The sequence below is a fragment of the Vulpes lagopus genome, chromosome 5, assembly GCF_018345385.1.
Source record: "Vulpes lagopus strain Blue_001 chromosome 5, ASM1834538v1, whole genome shotgun sequence".
In the NCBI taxonomy this organism is placed as follows: Eukaryota; Metazoa; Chordata; class Mammalia; order Carnivora; family Canidae; genus Vulpes; species Vulpes lagopus.
The window spans coordinates 3689851-3702165 of NC_054828.1; the positions used below are offsets into that span (position 1 = coordinate 3689851).

A 12315-nucleotide genomic window follows, 5' to 3' on the forward strand; every position below is an offset into this window, starting at 1 on the left:
AAAAAAAAAAGGCTAGTATGGTTATTTTATTTTCCAGTTTCTTTTTGAGATACAATCAACATATAATTTGGCATTTGAATATAAGGTAAAATAGACTTCAAAACAAAGATTATGGGGATGACTGGGTGGCTCGGCAGTTGAGTGTTTCCCATGCCCAGGGCGTGATCTGGGGTCCCAGGATCGAGTCCCGCATCAGGCTCCCTGCATGGGGCCTGCTTCTCCCTCTGCCTGTGTCTCTGCCTCTCTCTTCTTTCTATGTCTATCATGAATTTAAAAAAAAAGAGAGAGAGAGAGATAAAACAAAACAAAACAAAAAAACCCACAAAGATTATTAGTAGAGATAAACAGAGACATTTCATAATGAGGAAAGGACCGATTCGTTGAGACATAATCACAAACATGTATGTCTAATAGAGCCTCAAAATATATGAAGCAAAAATTGACAGAATTAAGGGTAAAATTGACAAGATTAAAGAGTAAAATAGGGATCCCTGGGTGGCGCAGCGGTTTGGTGCCTGCCTTTGGCCCAGGGCGCGATCCTGGAGACCCAGGATCAGATCCCACGTCGGGCTCCCGGTGCATGAAGCCTGCTTCTCCCTCTGCCTATGTCTCTGCCTCTCTCTCTCTCTGTGTGTGTGACTATCATAAATAAATAAAAATTTAAAAAAAGAGTAAAATAGACCATTTCGTAGTCATAATAGAAGAGATTAACACCCTTTCAGCAACTGATAGAAAAACTAGACAAATATCCAGAAAAGACATGGAAGATCCAGGGGTTCAATACCAACTATCTTGGCCGAGTTTGACATTTTTAGGATCACCCACCCAACAACGGTAGAACACGCAGTGTTTTCAAGTGCTTGAGGACAATACATCAAGGCAGACCACACTAGTCTATGACCTTTCCAACAAGTCTCAATAAATGTAAAGGGATCAAATCATATTGAATATGTTAGAAATCAATAATGATAAGATTTATTTTTTTTTAAGATTTTATTTATTCATGAGAGACACACAGAGAGAGGGAGAGACACAGGCAGAGGGAGAAGGGAGAAGGAGGATCCCTGCCTGGAGCAGGATGTAGGACTCTATCCCAGGGCCCTGGGATCTCACCCTGAGCCAAGGCAGATGCTCAACCATTGAGCCACCCAGGTGCCCCAAGAACCATAAGATTTCACACAAACTCCAAATATCTGGAAATTAAAGAAGACATTTTAATTCCTGGGTCAAAACCCAAACCGGGGAAGAGTAGAGATGTGTTAAATCGAAGGCTAACAAACACCACAGATAAGCAGGAGACAGGCAGGCAGTGTTTGCAGGGGCATTTACAGCATTAAATGCTTCTATTTAGAAAACAAAGATCTAAAAGCAATGACTCGGGGTTTCCATCTAAGAAAGTAGGAAAACCAAAGCGAAGTTAGAAACCCGAAGTCAGAGCTCCCTGGGCTCTCAGGGAGGACCAGTCCTTCTCGGTTTCCCTGCAGGCGGTTGGTCCCGAACCAGGCCGTGTTATTGCACGGCCACTCGCGGAGGCAGCCCCCGCTCCGGTGTGGGGGGAGGGGCGGGCACCCCGGAAGCCCATCCCATTCGCCCCTGCAGGGTCGCTGCAGGGTCGTGACCCCGCGGCCCGCACCCCCCCGCGGCAGTTGGCGGAACGCGCGGCCTGCAGCGGCGGCGGCGACAGCGGCGGCTCCCAGGTCTCCGGGGAAGGCGGCTCCATGCGGCCCGGGCCCGCGCTCCTCCTCCTGGGCCTGGGCCTGGGCCTGGGCCTGCACCTGGACCGCGGCCGCCTCCCGCAGCCTCCGGCCCCTCCCCGGGCCCGGGCCTCCGTCTTGCTCCCCGGGCGGCACGGAGACGCGACCGCGCTGCGCACCTGGAGGGGCGCCCTGGGCCCCCGGGAGCCGACCGGCAGCGCCCGCCTCCGCCTGCGGCCCCGCGGGGCCTGGCCCGGCACCGGCCGCTGCTGCCTGCCCCGCAGCCCCGCGCGCCGCCTGTGCGTCCAGGTGCGCGCCCTGCTGCGCGCCCACCTGGCCTCGGCACCCTCGCGGGTGCACCTGCAGCCATGCACCTTTGGGCCGCAGCTGGGCCGGGCCTCCGCCCCGAGGCGCCTCCGACGCTCGGCCCTCGAGCCGGCCACCGACGGCCCGCGTCCCTACCCCCGCCTCGTGGCCAAGACCAGGTGCCCCACGGACGGGCCCACGCCTGTTGCTCTAGAAGCTGTCAACTCGGCCGGGCCTGCAGCCGGCGAGTCTTCGGTGTCCTGCAAGTTATCGGCAGACAACCCCTGCCTTGTCCAGGAGGTAAAGATCAGTAGGAACCAAGAAGGTGTTCCTGTGCTGTTGAACAGGAACAAAGGGGACACCTTCAATGCCACCTTTAAGTGGTATTGCCCATCCACCACATTCATTCTTCCACAGTGGCAAGTCTTTTCCGTTTCCTCCGCATCTGAGGTACCAGACTGGAGTAAACCTTTGGATGTACCAGAGCTGCAATCGGAAATAAATCCCGCACGTCTGTATGTCCCCGCAAAGTCTTTAGCTTGGGGGATGTATGTGTTTAATTTCTCACTGACCTTCTACGTACACAAAAACAAAACAATTGCGGCAATGGGCTCAGATATCCTCTATGTTAACATCACCAGAAGTGACTTAAAGGCAGTCATTGCTGGGAATCCCAACATAACGATTAACTTCACAGACAGGCTTCTTCTGAATGGATCAGGTTCCTCTGACCCCGACTCCGACAATCCTTTAGAGGGACTCATTTTCTCTTGGTACTGTACCACAGAGCAAAAACAGTACCAGGGAGCTAGAATCACAGTGATGAGCAACAAAGTCTGTATCCCACATTCTGCTAATCTGAGGTGGCCAAGGGCCTCTGGCCCTGTCTTAAAAATTCCACCAGGAACACTTAAAGGTGGAGGTGTCTATTTTTTCAGACTGGTTATCAGGAAGGGTAGTAGGAAAGGCTTTGTCGACAGAACGGTACATGTGCTCAAAGGACCTGCACCTGTAGCCAGCATTTCATGCATTGAAAATTGTGATGCAGTTTTGGTTATTTCGGATAGATTTTCTTTGTTTCTAAATTGTACGAATTGTTCATCAGGTCTTGATCTCTACGAATGGTCGCTTCTGTCATCTAACGGTAGTCAGCTACCATTTGATTGGGTGAGACACACTACAACAGGGAACACTAGTGCTTATTTGACTCTTAAAGCTTTTGTTTTTAGGAATTTTTCTGAAGCTCAGTTTTGGATTTCTGGGCATATAGCAAGTTGGAGTGGGCATGACTTGCATTTCAGGCACTCCTTTATTATTAACCGTGTCCCTCAAATTGGACACTGCACCATTGATCCACCTAATGGAGTTTCATTTCTTACCAAGTTTGTCATCCAATGTCAGAATTTTAATGACAATAACATCCCTCTTACATACAAAATAATTGTTTCCGATTTGCATGGATTTGGTCAGATCAGTTCTGTAAAAGAGAACAGTTTGGGGGCCATCCTGTATTTGGGGAATCAGTCCACAGCACCCCCTTCCTTTCTCCCTGTTGGCATGTTGGAGAATCATTATGCCATGAAGATATACGTTCAGGTGTATGACTCTCTAGGAGCTTTTTCTCAGGTGACTTTGTACTCCACTGTACACGCTCCAACGGACAAAGTTTCAGAAAAGGATGTGCTCGACCTCTTATTCAATTTCACCATGGGAACTAATTCATCACTATCTGCTTTGCTTCAAAACAGGGAATTTTTACCTGCAGGTTATTTAATATTTATCGCAGCTTCTGTCTTGAACAGCTTAAAACATGAATTGACTTTGCAAGCTGACAAAGCCAGACTCCAGGAATACCTTGTCAACCAGACTTTCATTCTTCCCAATAGCACTTTGGTGGAAATTAGCCAAGTGGTCATGAGCATTGCTAAATTAACTCAGACCACCTCTGGATGCACCCTAATGGCTCAGAAGCTTGCCACGGTGAGGATCTGGCAAGCAAACCAAGCCCTACAACAGTCTCGACAGAAGGATGCACACCGTTACTCTGAGCAAATAGAGATCATGAGCACTGGGATATTAACAAGCTTGTCTAACATCATTAAAATGATTGTTAGCTATGAAGTGGTTGACGAGCCTTTCTACGAGATGGAACTCCTAGCAGACACAATACTGGACAGCAAAGTGCCGGGGAATGAGACCACTGCGCTGATGGCTTCCAGCTTAAACATGTATATCAGAAAGACGGAGAAGTGGGGTGTCACCAATGCCTTCGGCAATCAGCTAACCAGTCGAAATTACTTTAACCCGACACTCAACGTGAGCAGTGTTCCTAGTCTGCCTGCAAATGCCCCTATTTCCATCATGTTTTGTGAGTTTGTAGACGATCCCTTTCCTTGGTTGAAGTATCAGGAAAACTACTCTGTGGAGGTGGTTGGATTCAGAATGACAGGAACCACACCGAGTGGCAGTGTGATAGAGATCGTGCCTGACATAGCGGAAGTGTACATCACCAGAAAAAACTTAAGCTTTGCGGCTTTTAATCTCACCATGGGCCCCAGCAATGAGCCTGGTAAAGTCGAGGAGTCCTTGAAAAGGACAACAGGGGAGTTTAGCTTTGAGGTGGACAGCAGTGTAGTCAAGGAGGTGCTGATTCACATTGTGACGGAAGTGACCGTGGTTTTCACCGTACTGGTATATGCCGGCAGTCAAATCACCCCCAGTGCTCTGGTCGCCACCTTCTTCGTGCCCTATGACATCCCTCCTGTGGCCAACCAAAGTGACCTGTTTGACTCAGCCTGTACGGTCAAGGAGGCCCGCGTGGTTTGCATTCCACCGTCCCTGCTGCAAGTCATAGCTCAGCGAAGCGGCTCAACCGAGTGTGCCATGATCATAGTCCTGCAGGCGCCTCGTTTTGTCATGGTACCCAGTGTAAAGCTAGTGAGAATTGCTCTCTTCGGTGCTTACTGCTTAGACATGTATGGGATCCAGAGTGATTGGAGAGAAGATACCTGTGTTCTCGGAGAGAAGACCACCTGGAGCCGAGTGCACTGCATCTGCAAACACTCAGGGAGGGCCCGGCGGCAGCTGGACGCAATAAAAAAAGCCGGCAAGCACCTGCAAACCCACTTTTTGACGGCCAAGGTGATCGTGATCCCTAATGCCGTAGATCTGCGGTTGGAGGTCATCAAGAACGTTACCCAGAACCCTGTGACACTCTTCACTGTACTTTTCATTATGCTCATGTACCTAATTCTAGCTTTCTGGGCCTTGCATCGGGATGGAATGGATCGGTTTCTTCGGCATCAAGTGATAATTATACTCGATAATGATCCTTATGATAAGGTATGTTACCTCATCACTATTTTTACGGGAAGCCGTTGTAGGTCTGGGACCAGGGCCAATGTCTTCATCCAACTTAAGGGAACCGAAGGTGACAGCGATGTGCATTGTTTGAGCCATCCATATTTTACAACCCTCCGCCGGGGAAACATCAACTCTTTCCTCCTAACCACGAAAAGTGACCTGGGCGACATCCATTCCATTCGTGTGTGGCACAACAACGAGGGCAGAGCTCCCAGTTGGTATCTGAGCAGAATCAAAGTGGAAAACGTGTTCAGCAGACAAATCTGGCTGTTCATGTGCCGAAGATGGTTTTCTATTGACACCTCTTTGGACAGAACATTTCCTGTGACCCACCCAGACCAGCCTCTGAACAAAATGGACTTTTTCCTGATAGATTCGATATACAAGCTGGGGAGAAATCACACGTGGTTCTCTATTTTCTCTAGTGTCGTGGCCAGGCCATTCAATAGGCTGCAGAGACTGTCCTGCTGTTTGGCGATGCTCATGGCGTCCCTTCTGTGTAATATCATGTTCTTTAATCTCAATGCAGAAGATGAAACAGAGCCGGAGGAGAGAAGGTACATCAGGTCAATGATGATAGGCCTGGAAAGTGTCTTAATTACAATCCCGGTGCAACTATTGGTCGATTTTCTGTTCACCTACTCCCAGAGGGAACCTCGTGTGGCTCTAGAAGAGGCAGCTCCCCGGAAGCATTCTTTGGTGCCAATAAGCGAACACTGGGAGGAATATCTGGAAAAGTGGCATGCTCTGGAAATGGTGGACGCACGGACCAAGGTGGCTTTGAAGCTGCCACCCGGGAAAAGCACCAGACCTCAGGAGGCTTCGGCCAAGGTGCCCCCCGTGGCACTGCACCCGCATAAGAAAGGACAGAGCAAGGTCTCAGGCCCCCAGAAGAAAAAAACCAAAGCCAGTAACCAGAACGCAAAAGACAATCAAAATCAAAATGCCCAAAATGTCACTATGACAGAGCCGTCTCTGATGGTGAGTCACCTCGAAATTAACAAGAAGTACAGGGTCATTCTGCCTTGGTATTGTGTGTACCTAGCATGGGTCCTGATTTTCATCACGTCCAGCATAGCTTCCTTCTTCATTGTGTTTTACGGGCTGACCTACGGCTTCGATAAGTCGATAGAATGGCTCTTTGCATCGTTCTGTTCCTTCTGTCTGTCCGTCTTTCTGGTGCAGCCGTCTAAAATCGTATTCTTGTCCGCCCTCAGAGCAAATTGGCCCAAGTACTGTAAAAATCTCTCGTGGACAAGCGGGTACTGCTACACAGAGATCAAGCTGCACAGCAGGAGCTTCAGCCCCGAAGAACTGCAGAAGCGACACGCGCAGATCCTGCAGCTCCGAAACTCCAGGATGTACCAGCCCCTGACTGAAGATGAAATCAGAATATTCCAAAGAAAGAAGAGAATCAAGAGGAGGGCGTTCCTGTTTCTGAGTTACATCCTGACTCACTTCATCTTTCTTGCCCTCCTGCTGAGCCTCCTTGCTCTCCTGCGCCACACAGACAGCTTCTACTATAACCAGTTCATTCGCGATCAGTTCTCCATGGATCTCAGCTCGGTGACCAAGCTGGCGGACATCTACAGGTGGCTGAACAGCGTGCTGGTGCCTCTGTTCCACAACGAACAGGATCCAACGTATCTACCCGATAGCTCCTCTAAAATCCTGGGTCTCCCCCTGCTGAGGCAGGTGAGGGCAAAACCTGGTGACAAACTCTGCCCGCCTGCCAAAAGCTTTGCGCAAACTGGCATGGAGCGAGAGATCCGCTGTCATCCCAGCTATGGCACCGACATGGAAGACACGAGAAACTACACTGACCTTTGGAATACAGTGACTAAGAGGGCGGTGGACAAGAATACCAACGGGTTTACCTATAAGCCCCCAGAGAAGGTGTGGGTGTATTTCTCCCATGGACTCTTACACACCTATGGGTCCGGAGGCTACGCCTTCTATTTTTTCCCCGAGCAGCAGCAGTTTAATTCCACGGTGAGGCTCAGGAACCTGCAGAGCAGTGACTGGCTTGACGAGAAGACGTGGGCCGTGATTCTGGAGCTGACCACCTTCAACCCAGACGTCAGCCTGTTCTGTAGCATTTCGGTCATTTTCGAGGTGTCTCAGTTAGGAGTTGTAAACACAAGCATATCCGTGCACTCCTTCTCGCTTGCTGACTTCAACAGGGAAACTTCAGCTGAAATCTACTTGTATGTGGCCATTCTTATCTTTTTTTTAGCCTACGTTTTCGACGAGGTCTACGTCATCTTGCAAGAAAGGACCTCCTACGTGAGAAGCGTGTACAATCTGCTCAACTTTGCTTTAAAATGCATATTTACCGTGCTCATCGTGCTTTTCTTCCAGAAGAACTTCTTGGCCACTGGCATAATCCGGTCTTACCTGTCGAACCCTGACGATTTCATTCCCTTTCATTCGGTTTCTCAAGTAGATCACGTCATGAGGATCATTTTGGGTTTCCTGTTATTTCTGACCATCTTGAAGACCCTCAGGTATTCCAGATTCTTTTACGATGTGCGCCTGGCCCAGAGGGCCATTCAGACCGCCCTTCCTGGCATTTGCCACATGGCGCTTGTGGTGTCCGTGTACTGTTTCGTGTACATGGCCTTTGGCTACCTGGTGTTCGGTCAACACGAGTGGAACTACAGCAACTTGGTTCACGCCACACAGACAATATTCTCCTATTGCGTCTCAGCATTTCAGAACACGGAATTCTCCAACAACAGGGTTCTGGGGGTCCTGTTCCTCTCATCTTTCATGCTGGTGATGATCTGCATACTGATCAACTTATTTCAGGCAGTGATTTTGTCTGCCTATGAGGAAATGAAGCAGCCCGTGTATGAGGAACCATCAGACGAAGCGGAAGCCATGACCTATCTGTGTCGCAAGCTAAGAGCTATGTTTAGGTTTCTGACCTTCCAACCTAAGGATGAAGATGAACCAGAGTTCTTTGTTGACATGCTGTATGGACAGCCAGAGAAGAACAGCCGCCGGTATCTGGGGCTGAAGACCAGAAACATTAATGGGAAGAAAATGGTTTATCTTGTTGTGTGATGAGTGACAGGGTTGAGAACCAAGGGCAAGAGTTCCCCCAGATGCTCATTCTGTGGGTATAGGGAATGTTCAGTGGCTCAATGGTGCTCTCTACCCATGCCCTTCAAAATGCACACCCCTACTTTTGGAAGTGTCTCCACTTTTGGCCTCTGCTCTTGAGTGTTGGAATGTAGGGCAGGTCTGCGACATGGGAGCCAGGGGCTAATTCCTCCTCTAGAGGGGAATTAGGTGTCTTGGGAGCCCATAGCAGGTTAGAGTATTAGAGACCCAGAGCTGAGAGAGAGAGAGAACTCAAGCCCCCCCCCCCCCACCTCACCAGGGCAAAGCATTCTCCCTGGGACTGAGAGCCAAGAGCTTGTGGCTCATCAGCCCCTCTAGGAGTTCCTTTTCCAGACCTGGAGCACCCTTCCCAGCACTGCCCCCACCAGGCCTCCCCTCATCCACCCCCCAACACAATCCAGCTGGGCCAGGCCTGGAGGGACCTTGTGGGGAATTCCGAGATTTGTGCTCCTGCTTTTGAATTCAAGGATGGGAGCTGAGGGTCAGCAGCTTCCCATCTACTCCTTAGGGCTATTGCAAGTTAAAGGTGTAAAATTTAATAACATATTCCAGTCATTAGACATGAATTTTGTTAAACAACAAAAAAGCATGTGTAGGGTGGCGGGGGGGGGGGGAAGGAGTGGGTTCATACTGAAAGATAGTAAACGTTCTATATGTTGACTAAAACAGTATATCCATCCAGGACTTGGGCTTTGGGTTATTTACAGCATGGTGGATTATTTCTGAATAATACAGAAAATGTGTTTTTTTGTTTATTTGTTTGTTTGTTTGTTTGTTTAAGAGAAATATGGGCTCGTAACTCTTATTGTTCTGCCCAGAAGCATATTCATTTATGTAGATGCCACTTTAAACTTTATCAGAATTAAATGTGAGATTTCTTCTGTGAGACTTGCCGTGATTTCTGCGTGATGGGCACATATACAGGTGGCTCCTGCCCTCCGCATCGAGAGCCAGTGAAAGGGGATGACTCAATCAGGTGGGCGACAACTTTGTCCCAAGCACTTCTTACTCACTTGATGCCCCCGCGGTCCTGAGATCTACTGGAATGGCTCACAGGCGCGCACACACATTCCATCCCAGTCACACAGTAGGATCCGAAGGTCAGGTTTGGATTTGTTAAGTACCCTGGTGGGGAGGTCATGGGAGTCGCTGGGTCCATTCTGGCCCACTGGCCTCAGCTGGAGTTCACATTCATAGATGTCACCTCCTTTACCACCCAGCTTCTGAACAGGTTGAGAAAAAGTAAACATGATGGCCAAATAATTATTTTTTACATTTAGAGGCCAGTTGGGCTCCAGATAGGTAGATGTCCTTGCCTATGGAATCCCAGGATGAGAATGTGAGCCCCGGCCACAGGAAGCCTGAACCATCCTCCCCTGAGAGCTTGGAAGACCCACACAGGTGAGGCAGAGATTCATGCTCCATGGATGGGTGCTCTCAGACACTCCCAAATTAGCAATCAGCTGAAGCCTCGGCCCCTCTCCAGGCTTCGGGTAGACTGGTCGGTCTCCCTTCCCAGGAAGAGTGCTCTGGGGTTGATCGTACCCCATGACCCAGAGCTGTGCATTGGGAAAGAGTGAGTTACAGGGCCCGAGTGGGCAGGCCCAGCTGGAGAGGCCTCAGGCCCAGGAAGGGGACCTGGCCCTCCTGGTACCAACACGGATGCTGTCTGAGGACCAGGGAGGCAGCTCTAGGTCCTACAAAGGAGACCAGGCTTTTAACTTCTGGTTACTATGAGAAGTCTGGGAGTCACAGGACTTTCCCATGCATACTGGGAAAGAAGAGAGTGCCAGGCGCCTTCTAATCCAATAGAGCAATGATAACTATTATCTAGTTAAGAAATATAGGGATGCCTGGGTGGCTCAGTATCTGCCTTCGGCTCAGGGCGTGATCCCAGGGTCCTGGGATTGAGTCCCATATCGGGCTCCCCACAGGGAGCCTGCTTCTACCTCTACTTGTGTCTCTACCTCGCTCTCTGTGTCTCTCGTGAATAAATAAATAAAATCTAAAAAAAAAAACAAAAACAAATGTAGAAATGCCAATGACAATATTACCAGGAAAACAGAATAACAAGTGAGACAAAAATACAGGTTTTTTTGAAGGCCATTTTATTATTATTATTATGACTCATACGCAGAAAACATAAAACTTGAAGTTGTTCTAGATTTTTTCCCTCCTGTTGGACTGTGGCTGCTTCCTTGCACAGGAGGAAAAATCTCCATCCACATTGGTTTATCTGAGGACCCAGTGCAATTCAGGCAGCAAAACTGCAACTCAGCGATTTTCTGTATTTTTTTTTTTAAGATTTTATTTAAGAGAGAGCGAGGGAGAGGGACAAGCAGCCTCTGCACAGAGTGTGGAGCCCAAAATGGGGCTCGATGAGCTCAAGACCCCGAGATCATGACCCGAGTAGAAATCAGGAGTCAGACACTTAACCGGCTGAGCCGCCCAGGTGCCCCACAACTCAGCAATTTGAAAGCTGTTTCTAAAGATCCTTCTGTTCTCATCCTGGACTAATGTGACAGTTCTGAACACCCAGGTGTGCACCCAATAGGAAACCAAGATGAACCTTCTCAGATTTGTTCTCACTTTAGCCCCTTACCAGCTCAGGATTTCAAGAGTCCTATATGCAGAGACATCTCTCCATCTGCAGCTACTGGGGAGCTTCATCCATCTCAGACTCTTTGGTTAGTTATGAAAACTTGCTTTTTTGAGGCCTGCAAAGTGTTTGTTTTACTGTTAGAAATTTACTTAAAAACGATACATCACAAAAGGTATTTTGTCCACGGGTGGCCAGAACAGGTCTCTAAATGAAAACCCCGGGACGCCTAGGTAGCTCAGCGGTTTAGCGTCTGCCTTTGGCCCAGGGCATGATCCCGGAGTCTCAGGATCGAGTCCCGTGTGGGGCTCCTTGCATGGAGCCTGCTTCTCCCTCTGCCTGTGTCTCTGCCTCTCTCTCTCTCTCTCTCTCTCTCTCTCTGTGTGTCTCTCATGAATGAATAAATAAAACCTTTAAAAAAATAAATAAATGCAACCTCCCTCCACCACTCCACGGGGAACCAAACCTCCCTCTGAGCCAGAAGGGAGCTCTGGCGTGGTGTGTGGCAGGTGGGTGTCCACGCGTCACGCAGGGCTTCACTGGGGGCTGGTGAGCCTGTCGTTCCTATTTTGTGGAGATTCGTCTTGCTGGGCACTTAGGAGGTATGGCCTTCTCTCTATGTGTATTGTACTTTTAAAAGTTTTCTTTAAAAAACTCAGGCCTAAAAAATAAATAAATAAATAAAAATAAAAAATAAATAAAAAATAAAAAACTCAGGCCTGCTCCTGAAATTTTATTAAAACTAAAAGCAAAATGCAATCTTTTAGACCTTAATTTTGCTGGCAGAGGTGGAGACAGGGATGAATAGGATTATTCTCAAGGGCGGAATGAGGTGCGTGAAGAGTGAATCTTCCACACCAGCACCCTTTTGTTGCTGCCAGCAATGCTTTGCTTCAGAGTCTAGTTTGCATTCAATGCTTTTTTTTTTTTTTTTTCCATCTTCAGGCTTCCTTTCTCAGTCTTCACCGAGATACACAATGTGCACTATTTGTTCAGGATTGTGACTTTTAAAAGTTATTCTTTTAAGACCACATTGATACACAGTTTGTAAAAACTGCCACAACATATGGGTAATTATCTTCCCCAGCAAGCAACTCCTAACATGGGGTGAGGGTGGCACCAGGAGATACTATAAGTCTCCATATGTCTAAATATTTAAAGGTTATAAAACAAGCTACAAACTATTACATAACATAAGTTATATCTACCTACCTTGACAAATAC

The 12315-nt window shown here is 48.5% G+C and overlaps 1 protein-coding gene across 1 annotated transcript; it reads left to right on the top strand.

Annotated features, from left to right (window-relative positions):
* Positions 1-1718: 1718 nt before the first annotated feature.
* On the top strand, positions 1719-9332 carry PKDREJ (polycystin family receptor for egg jelly). The gene has a single exon (XM_041755284.1). It carries the CDS (start codon positions 1719-1721, stop codon positions 8430-8432), a length of 6714 nt encoding a protein of 2237 aa, XP_041611218.1. The 3' UTR covers positions 8433-9332.
* The last annotated feature ends 2983 nt before the right edge of the window (positions 9333-12315 follow it).